The 21,543-nt window shown below is 53.5% G+C and overlaps 9 protein-coding genes across 9 annotated transcripts; 3 read left to right on the top strand and 6 right to left on the bottom strand.

Annotated features, from left to right (window-relative positions):
* Positions 1–650: 650 nt before the first annotated feature.
* On the bottom strand, positions 651–1,816 carry PG994_011985 (uncharacterized protein; the record flags this gene model as incomplete). The annotated part of the gene is made up of 4 exons (XM_066863394.1): positions 651–1,292; positions 1,345–1,452; positions 1,526–1,606; positions 1,655–1,816. The coding sequence occupies 4 exons, from the start codon at positions 1,814–1,816 to the stop codon at positions 651–653; spliced, it is 993 nt and encodes a 330-aa protein (XP_066712504.1).
* On the top strand, positions 1,786–3,606 carry PG994_011984 (uncharacterized protein; the record flags this gene model as incomplete). Its single annotated transcript, XM_066863393.1, has 5 exons — positions 1,786–1,965; positions 2,010–2,020; positions 2,802–2,928; positions 3,004–3,088; positions 3,137–3,606. The coding sequence occupies 5 exons, from the start codon at positions 1,786–1,788 to the stop codon at positions 3,604–3,606; spliced, it is 873 nt and encodes a 290-aa protein (XP_066712503.1).
* A 209-nt stretch (positions 3,607–3,815) lies between these two features.
* PG994_011983 (uncharacterized protein) lies at positions 3,816–5,144 on the bottom strand (the record flags this gene model as incomplete). The annotated part of the gene is made up of 1 exon (XM_066863392.1): positions 3,816–5,144. One exon carries the CDS (start codon positions 5,142–5,144, stop codon positions 3,816–3,818), a length of 1,329 nt encoding a protein of 442 aa, XP_066712502.1.
* Positions 5,145–5,524: 380 nt separating this feature from the next.
* Positions 5,525–6,438, top strand: PG994_011982 (TIM-barrel signal transduction protein- predicted; the record flags this gene model as incomplete). The annotated part of the gene is made up of 2 exons (XM_066863391.1): positions 5,525–5,758; positions 5,827–6,438. 2 exons carry the CDS (start codon positions 5,525–5,527, stop codon positions 6,436–6,438), a joined length of 846 nt encoding a protein of 281 aa, XP_066712501.1.
* A 163-nt stretch (positions 6,439–6,601) lies between these two features.
* Positions 6,602–7,360, bottom strand: PG994_011981 (uncharacterized protein; the record flags this gene model as incomplete). The annotated part of the gene is made up of 1 exon (XM_066863390.1): positions 6,602–7,360. One exon carries the CDS (start codon positions 7,358–7,360, stop codon positions 6,602–6,604), a length of 759 nt encoding a protein of 252 aa, XP_066712500.1.
* Positions 7,361–9,437: 2,077 nt separating this feature from the next.
* PG994_011980 (uncharacterized protein) lies at positions 9,438–11,765 on the top strand (the record flags this gene model as incomplete). The annotated part of the gene is made up of 3 exons (XM_066863389.1): positions 9,438–9,795; positions 9,866–11,453; positions 11,516–11,765. The coding sequence occupies 3 exons, from the start codon at positions 9,438–9,440 to the stop codon at positions 11,763–11,765; spliced, it is 2,196 nt and encodes a 731-aa protein (XP_066712499.1).
* Positions 11,766–12,970: 1,205 nt separating this feature from the next.
* On the bottom strand, positions 12,971–14,071 carry PG994_011979 (uncharacterized protein; the record flags this gene model as incomplete). The annotated part of the gene is made up of 1 exon (XM_066863388.1): positions 12,971–14,071. One exon carries the CDS (start codon positions 14,069–14,071, stop codon positions 12,971–12,973), a length of 1,101 nt encoding a protein of 366 aa, XP_066712498.1.
* Positions 14,072–15,860: 1,789 nt separating this feature from the next.
* Positions 15,861–18,162, bottom strand: PG994_011978 (protoporphyrinogen oxidase; the record flags this gene model as incomplete). The annotated part of the gene is made up of 3 exons (XM_066863387.1): positions 15,861–16,723; positions 16,839–17,571; positions 17,632–18,162. The coding sequence occupies 3 exons, from the start codon at positions 18,160–18,162 to the stop codon at positions 15,861–15,863; spliced, it is 2,127 nt and encodes a 708-aa protein (XP_066712497.1).
* Positions 18,163–18,817: 655 nt separating this feature from the next.
* Positions 18,818–20,310, bottom strand: PG994_011977 (uncharacterized protein; the record flags this gene model as incomplete). Its single annotated transcript, XM_066863386.1, has 2 exons — positions 18,818–19,780; positions 19,960–20,310. The coding sequence occupies 2 exons, from the start codon at positions 20,308–20,310 to the stop codon at positions 18,818–18,820; spliced, it is 1,314 nt and encodes a 437-aa protein (XP_066712496.1).
* Between the last annotated feature and the right edge of the window lie 1,233 nt (positions 20,311–21,543).

The following is a 21,543-nucleotide window of genomic DNA, read 5'->3' as shown; positions in this document are numbered from 1 at the left end:
CGTTTTGGGGGTATTATGTCACTTGGAAGAGGATATACTAGCTGATGGCAATCTCGAGAATGTCTGCCGGCGATTCCGGGGACTCGCTTCTCGCCAGCCTTGTCTATATAGCCCAAGATCTCTGATGAGGTGGGAGCTAATATAAAATTAACAGTGGTCAACGTTTGAGAAGAAAGGATGATATGGCCCCCATCGGATCTTCGCCCCTGAAGCCCCGCGTAGCGATGTAACGTACAGCTTGCATGCCTGGGAAAGGGTGTAGAGCTTTTCAACTTGCCCCTACTGTTGCACCTCGCAGGCTGCGTAAGGTATGTAGATGGTGATAAGAGTGCGATGAGCCTAAGCAGAACTTCAATTAAGCATGGTCCTTGATTCCTTCCGTATATGGCTAAACCGAGCTCTGCAATATTCTGATAGCTATCTCCTCAGTCACATCTTGCAAACAGCTGGAAGCAGAAAAAGGGGGAAGCCGGAGGCTGTTCAGAACCAAACACTACAATTGCATCTTGCGTAAGATTCCTATTTCCAGTGCCGCTTTGTTGATTCGGGAAGCGAACCCAGCTCCAGCCAGACTAGTAGAATCCATCCAACTCATTGCTTCGAGACCACCACGACAGCTATGATCAGGCGCTCGTAACGTGTCCTGCCCTTCACGCGATTGGCACGTAAAAGCTAAATCTATGTTGCGGGTCGTACTTCTGTTTCAACCCACGGAGACGATTCTGACGCCATTGCTCGTAGCCATACCAGTTCTTTTGTGTCTCATCGCCGAAGGCGTAGTTTACATACGTGTGAAGTTCCGGCTCGCCAGTCGCCTCGTGTATAATACTTCGAAGCTCGGTGCCCAGGTCGACGGCTTGCTGCGTGAGCTCTGGTCCGCCCGAATGCTGCCAGCGCATGACCGGAGCCACTAGGAGATTGTCGGTTCGGAACGGATATGCCGTGGATTCGGACCGCACGGTCTTCATTCTCTGTAGGGTGTAGTCCTCAATGAGGAAAAGGGATGCGTTCAGACCTGGGGTTTGCCTGGTGGCGGACGCAAAGTGGTCGTAGACCTTTCGCATAGCCTGGACGTTATATGATCGTATATCAATGGGAAAGCGGGTTTTGTCGAACCCCGAATTCTGGCAGGGCGGGTCTGCGTTGCTCATACCCGTCCAGCGCGCCAAGTCGAGGTAGTTACCGTTGCCCCTATCCACGGTAGCAGGCCCAAGGGCATGTAGAGCTCCAGTGTGAGCAGAGTCAACCGACGTCGAGCCCTCTTGAAGAACCCACAGCATAGTCACGGGGTCCTGGGGTATGTGTTAGAAAGCTGCCGGAAGAAGGAAGTCTGTAAGAACATACCCATGTACTGATACTGGGATCAATTAGGAAAAAGCCGTAAATTTTAACGTCTAAAGGTGGCGAACCATCATTCATGATCTTCTTGAGAGTTTCATACAGCCTCTCGATCTTGTCCCTTGTAAAGAACAAACATCTCGTATGCTCAATCGCGATGCTGAATGTCGTATATCTTCATAGTGACTGAGGTAATGATACCGAAATCGTGACCGGCGCCTTGGATAGCCCACCAGAGATCAGAAGTTGCATATTTGATCTCGAGAGACTTTTAGCCAAGCTAGTAACAAAATCGGTGAAGAAAGAGTTCACTCACGGTTTGGGCGGCACCCGCTGGAGTAGAGGGCACTACGACGACGCTGATGCCGGGACTGTGGAATGAGGACGACCGCGTGGTGGCCTCTTCAAATCCGTCCGATCCCGAGTAGGAGATGATTGCACTTGAAGATGAACCTTGCGGCGAGGTCGGACAGATCATGTCGCAACAACGATCTTGCAGGGCACATAGCCGCCAGCCAGTGGCCTACGGGAACGTTATGGCAGACCGGGCCGATGGCCTGGGTGAAATTTCTTGCTCTGTGCATTCTCCTGCGCGCTGGTTCCTCCGAGAGCTTGACACGTGAGCCTGTAAGTCAGGACTCCTAATGTTAACTCATGATCGGCCAATACAGAAAACCTGGGGGTAAGTCGACTTTCAGTGGCCTCTTCCGTTATTTCTGCCTTGCCCTGGTGATTTGACTTGCCATGGATGATGTAACATACTATGGGCGACTACGACATGATATCTCGTAATCCGATGAAATTGCAACATATACCTCTTTCCATCAAAAGCAGGCATCCCCATGGAATAAGTCTTGTAGGCTGGGAGAGTCGACGCAGGATTGCGAAGTCGCTATGGTCATCGTCAGGCCACAGGAGGCCCTAGGGCACTCACTTCCTTAGACGACCAAGATCTACATATACTTAGGCGCATCCGAGCCGAGAGGAGCTTGGTAGCCGTTGATGGAGTTCGTGTTGATAGAGTGACTGCAGGAGCGGGAGGGAGTGCAATTAGATCAAAAACGGAAAGAACGGCTCCTGCCAAATGGTACTTATCAATCTGAAAGACCTTCAATTGATTATTCCCATTTCCAGTGTGCCAACCGCCACTATCGTATTACTTACTTACCTACTTACTCTCAGGCCTTCTACCTCCGCCGTCACTCTACTTCGACTTCTACCTCATCCCATCTACCTCTACTCATCCTCCTCTACTCATCTACCTCCCCCATCATCGATTTCGCACCATCAAGATGTCGGAGCCGAGCCCCAAGAAGATAAAGACCGCGAACGAAGCGACAGATTCCGAAGCAAGATTTGCATTAAGCTCTGCCATGGACAAGATCCGAGATTCACATAAGAGGCAAGCTGTCATCTAGAAACATCGCGGGTCATCGCATCTTACTAATTGTCTCACCATACAGACTTCTGAAGACCGGCGACTTCTCCGATGTCACTGTTAAATGTGACGACACTGTCTGGCAACTTCACAAGACCATCTTGTGCGCTAGATCTACGTACTTTGCAAAAGCGTTGGCTGGGCCATTCAAGGTATGGGCAATTGCTTATCCCACTTTGGTTTCCAAACACCATTCGAAATAGGCTTTCATACTGATCTTGGTATAGGAAGCCGCCACTGGCAAATGTGATATCCTCGAGGTGAACTCGGAGGTTTTTGGAGAGGTAGTGGAATTCATCTACACCGGACAGAGTAGGTTCAATGCATCATGGTGGTTGTCTGACACTAACAGCTAAGCAGTCAAGAAACGCGCGTTGAGACTCGGTTCGTCATTCTCAAACGAGTTCCCAGGCGCCATGAGACACTGGTATAAGCTTTTCCTTGCGGCAGACTACTTCCAACTTGAGGACTTGATGGAAACAGTTCTTGCTCGACAGTCTGAGTGCCTATCCGGTATAGCGGAGCACATCCAACAGTACCTCAAGGGCCTAGCAGCCCGCGGAAAGAAAAGACCCGAGACCTTCTTGACCTCAGATGCGATAGATGAGTTCTTCAGTGTGGTGGGACTTGCCTATAACAATCATCTGGACACCATCAAGCCATACAAGAAGACTCTATGCACTTTCATACGCGAGATAGAGCATTTCGTCAAAGTTGACGCAAGGTTCCAAAAGCACTTGGAAAAGGTCACCTTGTTTCGTGCTGACCTATACAGTGAACGCACCTTTAATCAACTCCAGGATAACGAGATAATAGTTCTGGATTGGTAGGCCAACAGCTCATGGCCCAATCTTTACTGCTAGTTATTTGTACGATGGAGATGGATACAGGAGCATGTTAGTCAAGGAGCGATGCATGAAATTTGCCAAGAATTTGACAAGGGAGGCGGATCGGTGATCCCTTTACATTAGAAAAGGGCAGTCCACTCTTAGCCAATTGCTTTTCGAGTCCCTAAGCTTAGTACTCAATCTATTGTCTGTCAGTGGTCTTTCTTGCGATTCAAGACAGCAAGAGCATCAACGACCGCATTGGCAAATTCAGATCCATTGATATCCCAATCTTGCATCTCTGTATCGATGCCAGTGTCCTTAAGCTTCTCCCTGAGTGTCTCGAACAGTGCCTTGTCCGCGTTACGATCTTCAAAAGGGCCACCATCCCCAGATATCATACTGATCGACCTTTCCGGCAGTAAGACCTTGACCAAATCTTTTCTTTCGTAGACTGCCAGCTTCTCCCCAATGAACTCGCCAATCTGTTGATTTTCTTCCAGATTCGTCCGGAGTAAAGTCACAGATGGGTTGTGTTGGTAGAGCTTGCGCTCGCCCTTCCGGTCAGCCTCGATCAGCTCTGGTTTGATGGAGCTCAAGGGACCAAAGTTGATCATGTCGCACGCCCCGACGCTCACAATGTAAGGAATCTTGGCCTGGGCGCCGGCGGATAGCCGATCGGGTCCAGCTGAGAAAACACCTCCGCCAATCTCGTCGGCTACCTCGGTCGTCGTCAGGTCAATAACGGCATCGAATTCGCCTTGGTGAATCAGCAGTTCCATCGCCCGGCCGCCTGCTCCCGTGGCATGGAACACCACCACCTCTGCGTCGTGCGGCGGCTGCGAGAGTATTTGACGAATGCGATCCACTCCCGGCGTCGTGACACCGAACATGGTGATGGCGATTCTCTCCCGCCTTTTCGTGCTGCTACTATCTGCAGCAGTCTCCGACCCGGACGTGGTTGGCGATGGCCCTATTGATCCGCGGTATGCAAGAGCCATCCCAGCGATCGCCGCCGCCGCGTTTCCGAGAACCCTCTCAGAGAGGAAGTTCAAGCCGGCAATGTCCACAACACTGTACATGAGCGTGATGTCGACTCCGCCGACCAGATGTCCCACGTCTCCGCTTGCAATGGTGCTGACGAGTAGCTTGGGCAGACCGATCGGCACTGCATCGCGCATGACGGCTGCGATGATGGACGAGCCCGTACTACCCCCTATGCCCAGAATGCCGTGAAGTGCCGCCTTTGAGCTCTTCATCAGTTCCCTGACTTTCTGCGTCGCACTGCTACTCATGCGACTTGAGTAGTCACCCCTGGATAGATCGGCTGCTGGCGTGTCTAACTCGCATGCCACCAGTTCCACTCGATCCTTGGATTCGAGGGGCTCTGCATCGTGTGTGCTAAGCTTCTTGCGCCCAATGTCAAGTATGGTGACATGGACCTCGGAGCTGCGGAGTAGCTGATCGAGCACGTAAGCTGCTTCTTCGAGCTTGGTATCGAGGGTTGCTAGAAGCAGAATGTGCGTGTTAGGGGATGCCATTCTGATAGCGGTTCGGGGTTGACACTATTGAATTTCGACCAGTCCAGGGTTTTTGGAGGTGCTCAAGTATCTAAACTCAGGCGATAATGTTCAACTTGTGTTTCACATCGTCTAAAGATGGACGGTTTCGTGTAAGACAGAGTTCACAGGTAAGGGGAAGAGCTCAACCCCACGTTACGTCATTGCGCCCACCTCCCGCGCTTTTCTTCTTCCTCACTGCATGCAGGCGCTCTCGGCAAATGATCTTCCTAACAGATACAGGTACATGTAAAGAATACGATACGAATTGTAGGAGGAATACTTGAATCCCGATTTCTCACTGGCTTATGTTGTCTTACCCCTATTGTCAATTTCCTGGTCCATACAAGGTTACTTGAGCGATGCCCCGCCCCACCTCAAGAGAAGATGTTCTCTCCCATCTCCGGGCTGTGACAGCTCGGGGCGAAGCTATCGTCGGTGCAGGTGCTGGCACAGGACTGAGTGCCAAGTGCATTGAGAATGGCGGAGGACATCTCATTATCATCTACAACTCTGGCCGTTTTCGAATGGCCGGTCGAGGCAGCTTGGCCGGACTCATGCCCTATGGCGATGCCAACAAGATTGTCGTTGAAATGGTTCGTCCACTGCCCCCTCTTTCACACTTCCTCACTCAATTGCACGCTGAAGCTAACGGGATTTTCAGGCTTCCGAGGTATTACCAATTGTGAAGTCCACGCCCGTCCTGGCAGGTGTGTGCGGCACCGACCCCTTCCGGGAGATGCCGTACTTCCTGGCCCAGCTCAAAGCCATGGGCTTCAGCGGCGTGCAGAACTTCCCGACCGTCGGCCTGATCGACGCGGGCTCGGTCTTCCGGCAGAACCTGGAGGAGACGGGCATGGGGTACGACCTCGAGGTGGACATGATCCGCGAGGCGCACGCGCAGGGCCTGTTCACGACGCCCTACGTCTTCGGGCCGGACGATGCGGCCAAGATGACGGCTGCGGGCGCCGACGTCGTGGTCGCGCACATGGGCCTCACGACGTCGGGCAGCATCGGCGCGCGGACGGGCGTCTCGCTCGACGAGGCCGTGCAGCGCGTCCAGGCCATCCGCGACGCCGCCGTCGCCGTGCGCGCGGACGTCATCGTGCTCTGCCACGGCGGGCCCATCGCCGCGCCCGAGGACGCGGCCTACGTGCTGGGGCGGACCAAGGGGGTCCAGGGCTTCTTCGGGGCGAGCTCCATGGAGAGGCTGCCGACGGAGAAGGCGATCAAGGGCGTGACGGAAGAGTTCCGGAAGGTGAAGCTGGGAAGTTAGAGACGAGCACAGGTTTGCTATACACACAGACACTATGGTTCTATCAAACAATGTACGCATTTAGCCTATGGAGTTTTATGTGTAACTGCAAGTAGGTACCCAATAAATACCAAGTCGATCCTAGAAGTCATATTCCCAAGGCTTCCATGAATTGGAGGACTCTTTATCTTGCGCTAAGTTCAGCTTCAACGAGGTCTTCAGCTTCTTGTGGCGACCTCATACTGAGAGGACTAGAGCGCCGGTAGAAACTCTCGTTCGTCTCCACCAATCCCACCGTCTTCGGGTCGTCCCCGACCAGATCCACAAACTTGTACGATCTGTACTCGCAGTTATGGAAGGCAGCCCTTTCTGCGTCCGGGCGATCAACCAGGAACTGGATCATGGTCCCGTGCGATACCACCACCAGGTGGGCGTCCTCGTATTCGTCGCGCGCCTCCCTGGCCAGCTTACGCAGGATGTTCAGCGCCTTCTCGGCCCGCATCCGGATCACCGCCTCGACGGGCTTGTAGATGCCGCGCTTCGAGTTCCAGTCGGGCTTGACCCGCGACAAGTCCAGGTAGCCGCCGAACTGCGCCAGCTCCTCGACGGGGAGGCCGATGTCGCACGGGAAGCCGCTGCACTCCTGGAGCTCGCCGAGCGCGATGATGGTGCGCTTCTGCTGCTGCTCATTCTGCTGCTCGTTCTGCAAAGGGGCCGTTGCCGGCGCCTCCGGGTCGACGAAGGCCCAGTGCGCCGTCTGGACCGTCCGCCGCATCGGCGACGCCACCAGGCGCGTCACGCGGTCCTTGTAGGGGAAGGTCTTGCCCAGCGTGCGGCACTGCGCGCCGCCCTTGTTGGTCAGGCCTGGGTCGCGGATGTCGACGTCGAAATCGACGTTGTGCTCGGCCTCGCCGTGGCGGACTAGGTGGATCGTGGGCGACATTTTGCCGGAAGAGGAAGGGATCTCACTTGCTGTGTGGTCGCTTTGTGGACGGGGAGGTCTGGGCTCGAGCCTTTGACGGGGGCGGAGGTCTATGTCTAGATGCAGGTCGCCTCGGCGTCGCCGCGAGGGGATAGACGGAGTACGAGGTCGCAAGGGAAACGCAGAGTAGGGCGTGGCAGAAGCTGCGAAGAAGGTAGGTTGCGAGCCGCGTGCAGCGGTACAAGGGATGGTCTGGGGGGTCGGGGGATGTTTTGACCTCGTTGAAGTGCGAGGTTACGGGTGAGCTCGTGAATCTCGTCTTTGTCCGACTGATCTTTGCAGCCTGAGCTGCTCTTTGTGTTCGCGTCCATTCTGCCTTGCCTTTGATCTCAGGGACGCGTCAATGTCAAGAGAGAAAGGAGAGAAGAGGCTTATATGGTGTTTGAATCGATTCCTGCTGCCAATGAAGTTAGTCCTTAGGCTCCCTTGTGTGTTCAGTCAGCTACACGACTTACACCCCCGAAGCAGTGAGCAAGTGAGAATGGATGTACGTACTTGGAGGCTTAGTTCTCTCTTGTATACCAAATGTTTGGTTTCTGGCATGCGAAATGCTTGATATGAGATGTATAACGTCCCACCACAGATGACAGTTCAGAAGCAATGGTGTTCAGTGCTGTAACCCTTCTGATTATTTCATACGCCTGGCGCTGGAGCATCAGTGTCGCCAGGATTTTCAGTTGGGGGTTTTCGATTCTTCTGGTCGTATCTTAGGCATATTTCCGAATCCTGAAGTGCCTAATCCCCGCGACGAATAAAACACCTGCTGGGAGACTGTGTCAGGCGATGGTTGTGCTATTCAGGGACCGAAGTGATGGGAGCGGCGGGACGAAGGTAGTGTGAGGGACCTTCAAGTCCAAGTCCAAGCAACCAGCATTGCCACTCAAAAATTGTAAACCCAAGGAAGTTTGGAGAATGCCTAGCTAACCTCAGAGGCACTGAATGGAATGTTATTTGACAGGGTCACTCACTGCTGGTAAGTGCTCACCGATTGTTCTTGGTGTACCAGCATGAACGAGCAAAACACCGTCAAATCACGTCCGAATCACGAAAACGCTTTCGCATCGACTCATCTCTCGTATTCGAAGGCGTTTTCGGCTGAAGGCGGCTTTTTCCGACTCTTGTTGGTTGTTTTGCTGTTTTGTTGAACTTCGCTCATTGAAGCATACCTGTCTACTTACAAACCTCCCCTACCAAAACCAAGTGACTGTGCTTGCGAGTTTTGTGCATGCGAGTCTATGTAACTAATCTCACGGTCACTTGACGAATACCTCACAGCTCATAACATATTGATTCGCTCATTGCAACTTTGATGTCATAGTAAGTAGAACATATTATTATAACTCAAATACCATAAGGGAATCTGCCCTGCTGGTGCTGTTCTGGTGCTGTTCTAATGGGCATTATGAGGAGGCCAAGCTCACCAATGCGGTGGAAGTGAACCAGTCCAGCTTGACTCACCAATATCATATAAGTAAAGCTCAGGAGGGCTGACTCTCTTTCTGTCATGGCGAATATCAAGCGGTTCGGTTCGTTACTGCCGTGGTAACATGATTATGTTCGACTCGAACCCCCCATCGTGGAGATATTAAGGATACTGTATCGCAGACTTGCCGTTGAAGTAAGTGCATATAAACGAGTTCATGAATCGTCGCTGCCGTGACTGGGTTGATTCTAGTATAATATATAGCATCATATCAATTGTAACCGTTCAACCATTTTCTTTGTCACCATACCTAATATTAAATGTTGCCGTCGCGTTGAGTGTAAGAGGCTTTCGCGTCGCTGCCACCGTGACGTGACAGTGAATACAATCGAGTCTCGAATCGTACCTGCCGTAAGGATGAATATGAAGGAGGCGGTTATACTACGACTTACAATAAATATCATATCTACTATAAAATTCGACGACCCGAATCTTTCACACCATATCTACTGCAACAATCGACGACCCGAATCTCTCACACCATGTTTTACCACCACCATATTTAGCAATAGCCCTCCTATTTGTTCACATCTTACACCAACTATCTAGGCCAAGATGGACGCGACACGGCCTCGCGACCGCGTGTCTATCAAAGTCGAGGTTCTGCGATACCCGCCTAACCCCCATTTCACCGGTCGGAGCTGGGAGTTGACCTTTCTGGATGCGTGGCTCTCGCTATCAGAGGGCCGCTCTTGTGTGGTCGGCGGCATGCCCGGCATGGGCAAGACGCAGCTGGTCAACGCGTACGTCCACCGGTTCTCCAGTGGCTACGACTGCATCATCTGGCTTCCCTCGGGCGAAACGGACAGCATGATGTCTACTATGAGGCACTTCTGCCACCGACTGGGCATTGCAACAGCGCAGTCGGACCTCGAGACGTGCACCAAAGCCTTCCAGAGTTGGCTGACTACCAGTAAGTCGTGGACTTGGATCACCCACACGAATCCAGAGCTGGCATCACTGACTTTTACGAACCTTGGAAGGCAAGAACTGGCTCTTGATTTTCGATGATGTGGTGGAATGGTCTGCCATAAAGGACTTCCTACCAACAGCACACGGTTCGAGCCTGATCACGACTCGAGATCCGAGAATTATTCCGAACGCAACTCACAACTTGCAACTCAACTCCTTAGACTCCACCTCGGGGGCTGAACTGCTTTGCGCGTATCTGAATTGGCAAGCAGAGACCATATCCGAAGACGACCAAGGACTCGCTCGAAAAGTGTCAGAGGAGCTCGGCGGCTCGCCCATGGCCCTGGCCCACGTCGCGGGCTACATGAAGAAACACGAACTCTCACTGGACACCATCGCGGAACGGCTGCGAGTTGTCCAATCATGCGACCAGATCTGGCGAGAGAGATACATCCTCGCCACATGTCCTCACCCTGCATCGCTTAGTGAGGTATGGGATAGTACGTTGGCCGTACTACGACCGGAAGGCCGGGCCATCCTGGAACTGCTGGCTTTCTTCAACGCAGACCAAGTCCCGGAGGACTTCTGGGGCAGCCGAATCAAAGACGAACCTCAGAGGGCTGTGTTCAACAAGGCCTTGGAAGACCTGGTACAGCGCGGGTTGGTGAATCGCAGACGTATTGACGGGGTCGCCCACATTGCTACCCACCGCGCACTGCAGAATGACATGCTGTGCCGGCTTCGATGGGGCACTCGCCGCTATTCCTGCGCTCTCGAGAACGCCATCGCCATGGTACACGCTGCCTGTCTCCGACGTGAGCCCTTCGTGGAGTCAGACCATGAACTGTGGCCCCAGTACGATCGAGTGCTGACTCAAGCGGAAAGCCTCCGGCTTCGCGTCGCCGCCGACCGCTTCCCACGTATGGTTGCCCTCCAGCTATGTGGCGTGTACGCAGAGGTCTGTCGCTACTTGCATCTTCGGGGCGATCACGGTACGGCGCAGCCGCTGGTGGAGGCTGGACTGCGCATGTGCGCAGCCTTATCGGAGAAGGCAGCTGCGTCTGTTCACGCAACTTTGCTTCTGCTGTCGGTAGAGAACACGAATGCCCTGGGTCCGCCGAAGCGGACAAGCGCTCTCGCGGCCTGCAACAGAGCAGTCACCCTGCGCAAGGAGTACCTTACCAAAGGCGCCAAGATTGACAGCCTACTACTTTCTGATGCTCTTCGAGGCCTCGGCCGCGCCTTCTTGGAGGCGAGCGACTGGCCTAAGGCCGCGACACAGCTCAGCGAGTCCTTGGACCTCATGGAGAAACACCAGGCACCACCCGAGCTACCATATTGCTTCACTGGGGCTTACGAAGCCCTCTCGCTGGTCAGAATGAGCCAACAGAGGTCGGGCGAGGCTCTAGACCTGATCGACAAAGCCATCGCCACCGCCGGATTGGTGAAGAAACCCAGTGCGGCGGTATTTCTTCAGCTGACATTCACCAGAGGTGTCATTCTGTTCAACCAGGGTAGCTACAAAGAGGCATGGAAGGTGGCAAGAGAGACTCTCCGGAGCGGCGAGGCTCTCTTGGGTGCAGAATCATCGAGCGCATTGAATTCGCTATTTTGGGTCGCTCATGCACTGTTTCGCCAGAGTCTATTCCGTGAGGCCGAGTAGGTGCATCCTCCCCTTAAGTGTGGACTCTGAACATAACTGACGATGATATTTGACTTAGACGTATCTTACGCGACCTCTTACGGAAGTCGGCAAAGAATCGATACTGGCCGCCGGAGTGCGTGGCTCGCGCCAAGTATCTTCTGGCCGAGACACTTGAGGCACTGGGTGAGGAGTTGGAAGAGGCCGGGGAAATGAAAAAGGAAGCGGCGGAGAGTATCGGGGAAGACGAGGGCTCGATATCGATGACCGACTTCGACGTGCGAATCTCCGTCTACCATGGGCGGTCAATTGGAGAGGAAGAAGGTTAAAAAGGAGACAGAAGAGTGAATCAATTCACCATTAGGATACCTTGCTAGGGAGATATGAACACAAAATGAATAAAATAGAGGAAAAACGCAAAAAAAGGAAGGCATGCTCAGTATGAGGCTTGAACTCATGGCCTTCGCATTACTTAAGTATTCTGGTGAGAGAATATTAGTACGACGCTCTGACCAACTGAGCTAACCGAGCATTGGATCCAGTCGTTGAGACGATAGGTCGGTGTTGGTTGTTGAAAGACTTGTTCTTATGGGGGTATACATAGCAGACACATGCGAGTGAAGGGAAGGAAACTCTGTCGGTGGGGACACCCCCGGGGGGGGGGGGGTATCAAGAAGCGGATGGTAAAAGATTTGCTACCCGGTAAGGTAACAACTGCGGCACAGTTCTGCTTAGAATAGATACGACATATGACATATTTCGAAAGAATGTGAATGCGAAACATCCAAAACATATAAGCTGAGCAAGCTGAGCAAGTTGTGACAAAAGATTACCCCCTCCTCACTATATATACTCAGAGGACAAAAACAGCAAAAAGGAAGCATACTTCTGTGATCAGAAGCGCGTGGTAAATCTCAAGTGATGAGAGTGGGATTCGAACCCACGCGGATTGCTCCACCAGGATGAAGATATTAAGGTGACCTTAACCTGACGCCATAACCAACTCGGCCATCTCACCGGTTGCTTGTTGAGTTGCTGTCGTCTTATAGCCCTTTATGATCGGATCGGCGACGACAAGAGCGGGGGTGCCGCCGCCGGGATAAGCATATTTTACTCACTTCTCACGGATGCATAGTTGGGTGGGTTTCTAGTCCAAGACTCCCAGGCCCAGGAAGAACTATAGACGAAATTGGAAAAACGCTCTACTTTCAAGAATTCATGGTCGCTGTTTGGTCACGATCATAATGCACACAAAAGCGTGGGACTTCATTCTGTCTCTGAGCTGATGATGTACTGTGTGCAGCTAGTTCGGTATGCTTGACTCTACCTTCATCGTTCTTGTTCACAACCCAACAAGCTTGGTGAGTAAGACAGCCAAAGGAAGAAGGGGTCTTGTTCACTCCTTCATGGGTCAGAATGCATCATTAATCAGGTTGGACCCGGGTCCAAAGTTAAACATATACATGTATCAGACAAAGTGAAGCACGCCATTAACTGCTTAACCTTTGCCGTGACATGACTCGCTTGGTTGCTGTTATACCATAGGCAAGGCAGCTATTACTGTCTTCTCGGCCTTCACCCCAGGTTTCGAGCTCAACGTCGAGAGGATGATGTTATTGTCGTCGTCGTACGCCAGCAAGTGGATATCGCCCGTCCCATCCGTAACTGCCCTAGGCGGGCCAGCGAGGCCCTTGTCGAGAACGGTATCGAAGCCCGCAGCCGGCGTCCACTTCGGTTCCGTGTTGTTGCTGAACTTCGCGTGCAGCAACTCGCCTCGGTTGGCCCCCCACGCGAAGACATCAATGGTGTCGGCGCTCATACTAACAGCCTCAGGCTGCCCCCGGATCGCGACGTCCAGCCCGCCGACGCGCTCCCACTCGGCCCATTTCCCCGCCTGGAAGCCACGGTGCCACAGCCCGCCCTCGCCGCCGCGCACGAAGACGTCCAGCACGCCCGGCGCGCGCGCCACGGCGACGGGCGGCGTCGTCACGAACCCCTCGAGGTCCTCGTACGGCGCCCACGCGCCCGGGTCGTCGGCGTCGCGCCACGTGTGCACGAGGTGGTTGTTGACGCGCGAGACGGCGAACACGTCGAGCCGCCGGTCGTCGCCGGTCCAGGCCGCCACCGCCGGCGCCGCCCACGGCTGCAGGTCCGACTGGCCGCCGACAGGGTTGCCCGCGAGGCTCCAGTCGTTGCTGGGCGTCCATTGCCAGAAGCAGACGCCCAGGCCCGGCTGCGCGCGGCAGAGGTAGAAGGCGCCCATCAGGTTCTTGTCGGGCCTGTAGCGCGCCTGCACCGGGCTGCTCTGCCACGTGCCCGTCTCGAAGACGTCCCAGGTCCCGGCGCCGCCGGGGCTCCAGCCGTCGGCCCCGTCCTGGTCGCGGTACTTGCGGTACACCTTGGTGTTGACGGTCCCCGCGATGTGCAGCTCCGTGCGGTTCGAGTGGACGCCGCGCTCCTCCTGGTGCCGCCAGCTAACGGAGATCGAGGGCGTCTTGTCGCGGTCGATGCCACCGCCGACCAGCTCCATCTCCAACCCCTGGGGAAGAAACTCGGCGGCGGAGCTCGCGTTGCTGTTGCGATACTTCCGGTAGACCGAGTTCTCCTTGTTGTTGGACATCGCAAACACCTCCATGTGGGGGTAACCCCGAGAAACGGCGGTCGGAGCAAACCCTGGCGCGACGGATGTAGCAGAGCCAGGACCTCCTGTCATAGCCTCCTGGGAAGCGGGAGATGGAACAGCTGGCGAGGTAGCGTTGGAGCTAGCACCATTCGAACCGCTGTTGATTGAATAAGCGTAAATTTCAGCAGTCTGGCTCTAACTGGGTGTTCACGACCTCGAGCGGGAACCTACCTAGAGTGGTCATTTCTTAGCGCTCCCAACACTCCGCCCACGGTTGACCCCAGAAGAATAACGACAACAACGGCCACTAGTATGATGATCTGCCTTCCCGGACGTTTTCGCGGTGACGGGTGAATGGAAGCCTCTTTCGAAGGACTTTGATATCCCCCATCCTCTGACCCTGCTGACAACTCTACAGCTGAATTGGGCACGACTTCGGGTGTCGTCAAGAAGTGGTTTCCTCGAAGTGACGGGTATTTCGCATGATAATCCTGCTGTGAATACTGCTGTTCCTGAGCGGTTTGTGGAAGCCGCCGCTGTTGCCATAATAAGGCCCCGTGCAGCACCTTCTGCTGCTCATTCGCGTCGTGCACGGGATAGAGCCAGCCATGATCTGGCAGTCCGACCTCCGGCGCAGCCTCGTCATTTCTCGACTGCACAACTTGTGGGCTTGAAGCTTGGCTGTACTCGGACTGTACCATCTCCAAGCCTGGTTGTGGATCGTGATGATGGGTTTGGGCGTGAGCCATGTCGGGATTACACGACGTCGCAGGTGCCCGTATTGTTAGCTCACTTCACTGATTATGGGCAAGAAGGTCAGTTATACGACGCAAATTTAGTAAGTCCACTGCAAACAAGGGAAAGAAGAACCATGGAAACATCATTTTGGAAAGCGGTGGGTGTATGCAATGGCCCCTCGCCATAGCCGCAGTACTTTCGCCTGGGTTGTGTAATGAGAGACCAGGATGCATGTATATATGATGACTATTTACAGCTTGAGTGCAGCCCCAAGGGCCAATCACGAAGCGTGGCCCCCTTTCAGCTCGTATCACGTCAGCATGCTGCGACTTTCGTATATCCTTGGCATGGACCCGCAGGTCCGCTACTCCTAGTACTCATCCCAGATCAGGAGAGAGACCCGTGATATTTCCCAGGCTTAAATGGGGGCTGGAAAAGCCCATGAAACCCGTGGGGTCTATAATCCTTTACAACGTGGCACACAACGTCCAATTGGCATGCAGATGACAGGGTTCTGGCTTTTCTCAGGATGCTATCCAGAATAATTCTCCTCCACCAGACTCGGGCCACATGGGTATAGGGCTGCTCAACAATCAGCCTTACACAGAGACATCCGGCTGACATGGCCCCCTGTCAGCTACGGTTGCGAATAACGGCCAAGCCGGCGAAGAACGCACATTGCTAGATGGGTGACACCCAGTGAGAACATCTTTGTTTCTTCCCACCAGGCTCCCAATTATGAGTTTGGGATGCACTGGAAAGGAAGAACACACACCAAACCTGGCATGCTGTAACATGAGTACCAACCAATAAGAGGATGGGGGCAATGGAAGCGGTGCTTACTTATCCAACCTGGTGCAAGTGACAGGGTATTGACCCAGAAACCACACCTCGAACATATGCCATGACGTTTTGGCCAATCCAATGAACCGAGCTTTGTAAAATCCAAGATGCGCTTCTATTTTGATTGCCCTCTACAGAAGAATAAAACTGCTTCATAATCATACAGCCCCACGGCCCAGGTCCCAGATAATGACACATAACATGGTAAGACACTGCCAACCTACCTCTTGACACGCACGCGTGTAATCATCAATCGACTGGTAATGATCCCGTCTTTCTCCGTGAGGGCCTCCTCCCGGCCAGGCTTGAGGTTGCCCTCCTCGTCGAAGAAGAGTCCCTCCTCTGGAGTCCACGTCTTGAACCACATGCTGACCCGGGGCACAGGGACCATGTTACTAGCCTCCTTCTCCGTCGCCCACTCGAGGCCCGTGACGCCGACGTGGTCCGGGATCGAAACCGATATATTCATCTTCTCGAGCGCGTCGTAGTACCAGTTCCAGAGCCCCACGCCTTCCTCCTTTTTCCGGAAATGGGGCGGGCCCTGGCCGCGCGCGATGCGCATCGCCGCGTCGTAGCCCGCGCGCATCGCCGGGATGACGCCGACGGTGGTGTACGATGGGCCGGCGACCATGAGCTTGCCCTGGAAGACGGACGAGAGCTCGTAGTGGGCTTTGTGTAGGCGGTCGCGGTGGCCCACGGTATGCTGCGGCAAGCAGTCGCGGCACAGTCTGGCCGACGCAACGAGACCCTCCTCGTCGGGACTAACGCCCAAATGGCGCTCGACCACGTTCTTGGCCATTTCGACAGCCATCTGCTCATCGGGGAGGAAGGCCCATTTGTCCCACTGATGTCCTCCCATCATCACGGTCAGCTTAGTACCAGCCTGCTCCTCTCGCGTCTGGATATCGGAGTCAAAGAGAACGCCGAGGGCGCGTTCTGGATTCTGTTCTTCGGACACTCCCTGAGGGATCAGATAGCCAAACCCAGGGTTGGCGGCCAATAGGTCTTTATTGGGGTACCACATGTTGACCACCATGATGGTCACCGCGGGGACCTCGCTCAACGAGGGAGAGAGTTGGCTGGCTGAGCGATTTTCGCAAGTTGGCCGGCATAGATAGTGCTGAGGACTTGATCAAATTGTTCGGTTTGGCCTTTGGCTGAGACCTAGGACATAATTAGAGAGTATCCAGATGTGCACAACAGTTGCTACTTACGAGGACCTTGTCATTTTGATGAACAAGAGAAGTTACGGGAGTATTGCACTTGATCTCAACGTTTGCCCACTCTTTCAAGTCCTCCTCCAGACCACGTATCAGCGTAAGAAGCCCATCTTCGAAGGCAATCAGTTTGTGCCGAATCCCCCTCTCTGCCGAGTCGATGACATGGTAGCCATTGGGACCGTCTAGTATATCGTAAGGGAGGAAGATGTCCTTGGTGGCCATATAGATCTCGTTATCAGAACACGGTGCTTGGTCTTTGTACCAGAAACGGTCAAAGATGGTGTGCTTGGCGCTCAGCTTGTAAGCGTCGCCGCCGTATATCCCATGCAGCATGCCTGAAACCACATTCTTGATCAAGCGATCCTCGCCCATGACTCGAAGAAGGTAGTCCGCGACCGACTCGTCTTTTTCGAGTATCCTTGGATCGGGAGCCGGCAACGGCTCGTTCCTCATCATGGCAGCTCGGATCTCCAGAAGGCGTGTGTCTCGTTTATTGCGTACTTCTGAGGAATGTTTCCACATGTGCAGAACTGCGCCAACGGTTCCATCCCATATCGGCTCGGTCAGGAAGGAGTGTACACTTTCAAGGATATTGCTCAAGCTCTTTTCCTCGGACGGTAGCTTCACAAGGTGGTCGGGGTAGTAGATGTAGCGCGAGTTGGCGGCGCCTTTGGGGTAGACGATCTTGTCGCTGAGCCCCAGGTTGGCGAGCTGCAGACATGAAAGGGATCAGAATGCATCACCGAATCGGCATAGTGTTGGAGGACGTACCACATCGTACAGAATAAGATCATCATACTTGTTCCCGCTCGCACCGGACCGTAACATGCGGGGGCCACGCTGGAAAAGAATTTCATCCCCCTCGGCAGTCTTAGCAACTTCACCCTTGATCCAGCCGCCTAGATGGTCGCCTCCCTCATACAAGGTGATATGTGCGTTTTTCGCATGCCGGGCCAGATAATGCGCGGCTATGAGGCCGGTGATGCCGCCTCCGAGGACAGCGATTCTGCGGGGTTGGTCTGCGGAGGGCGAGCTTTTGACGCCTGGTTTGGTTCGAGGTTGTCGAGACGACGCCGCGGTCGCATATCCACGGCTGCATCGTGAAAGGAGAGCCTTGGGGACGTATGGCAACCTTCCGCGCCCAGTTGCAAAGCCGCGACTGTAGGGAGTCTGGGCTCTCAGGAAAGTCAATTGGGGTGCAGCTCTGGCGGGCCGGCCACCCAAAACAGCATGACGGCAGCCATTGCCATATGCAGACCGCAGGAAGGCTATGAAGAGCTCTTCTGGGCGTTTGGAGGTCATAACTGCGATGCCAATGGTTGTTGTGTCATGGAGAAAGACGCGGTCCTTGGCCTTGCGATCGCAATTTGTAGCTGGCTTGTCGCGGCGTGCAGCCTTACCTGGGAGCAAGTGCGGCCTCGGCTAAACCTCTCCACCATCAATCACATCATGGCATCATCGAACCGGCGCCAACAGAACAGCAAACACATGGAAAATATTCATCGTCGTATGACAACCGCACCATTCACACACCAACACTCCTGTTAGAGCTTTCCTCCTTCCACAGGACAACTGCCTGTTTACATGTCACTGTGGCAGAGATAGTTCACGATCAGGCAAAAGAAACTGTGTGGTTGGTTTCAAATCACAAAAATGCGCTGGGGGTATATTGTGTATGGTTTGGCTCATAGAAAGTCTGGGAACTTTTCCGTATACCATGAAACTCCTTAATGTCATCTAAGATTCATCCTGCCAAAAACACGCCGCTGTCATGTCCCCTGCAAAACACCCTCGGCGGAAGGCCGATGTGCTGTCACCCAGGGGTTTCATAATATACAAACACCGATTCTGGTATGCTCTGGCTCTCGTTTCTCCTTTTATCCCTTTCGCATGACAGCCACAACCTCGTCCGTGGCGTCGTGATCACCCCGTATTATCAATCCTAGAAGCAATGCACTTATGCAATTGATTCATCCATGGCAGCGTTTTCCTCTGCCCCAGGAACCAACAACTCCTCCGCGCCGTCCTGGTCGACAAATTTCCTATCGCTGACATGCGATCCGTCGGCAGTCCACACTTTGTCCTGGAACTTTCCTCGCTGCCCGTCCTCGTGCTTGTAATGGCAGTAACGGTTTGTGCAAGGATTGAATCTGCACATGGTCGTGATGTGGGTGAATTTGCAACCCTCCACCTTGCAATCACCTCCGTTGCGGCAAGCGGGCATGTCCGGGTGCTTGAAGGGACACTTCGGGTTGGTGCAATTGGGGTAGAACTTGCACTCCTGATCGTTCTGGTGTGCTCGCTTCGTAGCCGGCGATGGATGCCTGCCGACGCACTTGAAGTTCTTGCAGGCTGCACCATAAGAACAGACGTCTTGGACATCTATCGTGGTGTTCGGAGGCGCGGCAGGTGATTGGTGAGCGAACTTACAGTCTCGGTTCGTACACGAAAGGTTGAACTTGCAGAGTGTAGTATCGGGAGTGGCGTTCTGACGGGATTGCGTCATGTCCACATCTTCTCCTTCAGCGCCAGCACCATTGGCAGACTCAGTCTGTGGCGAGTGGCCATTTCCATGATGACCACCACGACGGAAGTTGTTGCCGCCTCGTTGCGTGCGCTCAAAAAGAGACTTTCCTCCTCTGCCACGGTTGCCCATGTTTTGTTGCTGGCTCTGTGCCAGCTGCTGTGACAGCGCAACCATCATTTGGTTTTGTTGCTGCAGAAGGGAGAAGATATCACCCTGCTGGGCACCGTTCTGCATCATCCAGTTGACGTCACCCATGCCGTTCATAGGGGAAACACCATTCATGCCGTTCATTTGATTTGCCATGCCGTGGACAATGTTGTTTGCCCGGTTGTTCATAGCCCGGTTGTTGCGGCCATTTCCGCGAGGACCGGTCGGGGAGTTCTTCCGTGGGCACTGATACGGTCAGTACCAGCACCTCCACGGATGCGATGGAGTGAGTTCTCATGAGGTCGGTTCATATGGTTATTGAGCTGGCCCAACATGTTGCGTTTTCCGCGAGCACCACCCCTCATATCGCCGTTTCGCATCGACTTGGGACCTGTAGGGGCGTTGAGTTCGGGCGCGTCGCTTACAGACATGCCCATGTCCATATCTTGGTCCATCGGAGCAGACGCGTCTTGTGTTGTTTGGCCGAAGGATGATGCATTGCCGTTAAGCTGGGCGTTCAAGATGTCGATCTGCTCGAATAACCATCGTGCAAAGTCCTTGGCGGCAGGATCGTCGGGACCTAAACTGAGCAAGTCGCCAGCCAGCTCGCTAGCAATGTCGTCTTGGGTTCTGCCATTGACCAGCATGAGGATGATGTATTCGGAAAGTGAAGCATCGTCACCACCACTTGCCCATCCAACCTCGACAAGCTTCGGCTGGATGGCCGCGGTTAGGGCCTCGGAAAGAGGAGTGTTCATAGCCACTTCGACCGACATGATGACGAAGCGACGGCGAAGCAAAGAGAGAGGCAAGTAGGTGCGCTGTGCTGAAATATACGGGTAGGTGGGAGGATTGGCGACAAGAAACAGGTCAGATTGTGCAGACTCTGTTACTGGGAGGATGGAGTCGCGTGCGAAAGAGCAGTGGCGAAGCCACCTGAAAAATAGCAGAAAGTCGACGAGATTCGCAGAGGACTTGTGTCAATGAGAAATGAGAAACAATAGGTACGTTTTCCTCAGGATGGCTTTCCTCAATGAATCTGGGAAATCAAGAAAGAAAAAGCTAGGGTCGATGTATGTCTTTCCGCGGTTGGATAAAGGAATGACGATAGGTGGTTGTTTAAATGTTGTGGAGAGCTTTGATGCTGCTTTGCATCTCCGGCAGGCTAACAAGCCATCTGTTGCTGCTGACTTCAAAGCCTTCTCCGACAATCACCTGCCTTCACAATCCTTTGGTACTCGCGATAAGATTTATCCGGCGATCCGACTGATTCGAGCGCTACCCCCATTGTTATGCGCCACATCCACTATGCTGACAAAGCCCGTGTGGCGCGCTGATCCTTGTTGGAATACACTAGATGGTTCAACTATCCCATTGTCTCCATTCAACTCTCGAATCACGACCTGTCAAGACGACAAGGGCAATGCAGGAGAGGGAAGAACACATTTGTGACGTTTGCGAATGGGTCATAGCAAGAGCTGTGTCGGCTACCGACCAACTTGTTCATCAACCTTCAAGGAATGGTCAAGTGGAAGGTTACTCGTGCCCAACAGGTGCACTTAGGTCTAGGCATTCTAATCAACCTCGTGAGAGCTGTTCACGTCGTAATTTTAGCTGATATGATATGTGGTGGCCTGGTATGCCTGCGTTGCATACTCTTTGTACGCTTTAGGACCTGACAGCTATGGAGTTTCTTGCTGCAAGCCAGACTCTGCCTTCGATATCACAACGGTGTACTGTATCTTTAAATCTAGGCACAAAGTCGAATTCACATCACACTGAGAATACTTATATAATCTAGACTTAGAGTAGTTACTACTATGATATAATGCTTCAAGCAACGACTTGGCATATTTATCATAACCAGCTTTGTCGAGTCAGGTCATCTACGCTCATCTTAAGTAGACTAAGATGCTAGGCGCACCACCGTAGTAGTACCATATGAGCGGTCAAAAGCCAGTAAGTAGTGCTTCCGAAACGCCTCTAATGGCACTGTTTATTGTTGGCTG

Source organism: Apiospora phragmitis (assembly GCF_038363925.1).
Source record: "Apiospora phragmitis strain CBS 135458 chromosome Unknown utg000010l:1.0-9815664.0:1.0-9183399.0, whole genome shotgun sequence".
In the NCBI taxonomy this organism is placed as follows: Eukaryota; Fungi; Ascomycota; class Sordariomycetes; order Amphisphaeriales; family Apiosporaceae; genus Apiospora; species Apiospora phragmitis.
This window is presented reverse-complemented; position numbering and strand designations above follow the sequence as displayed.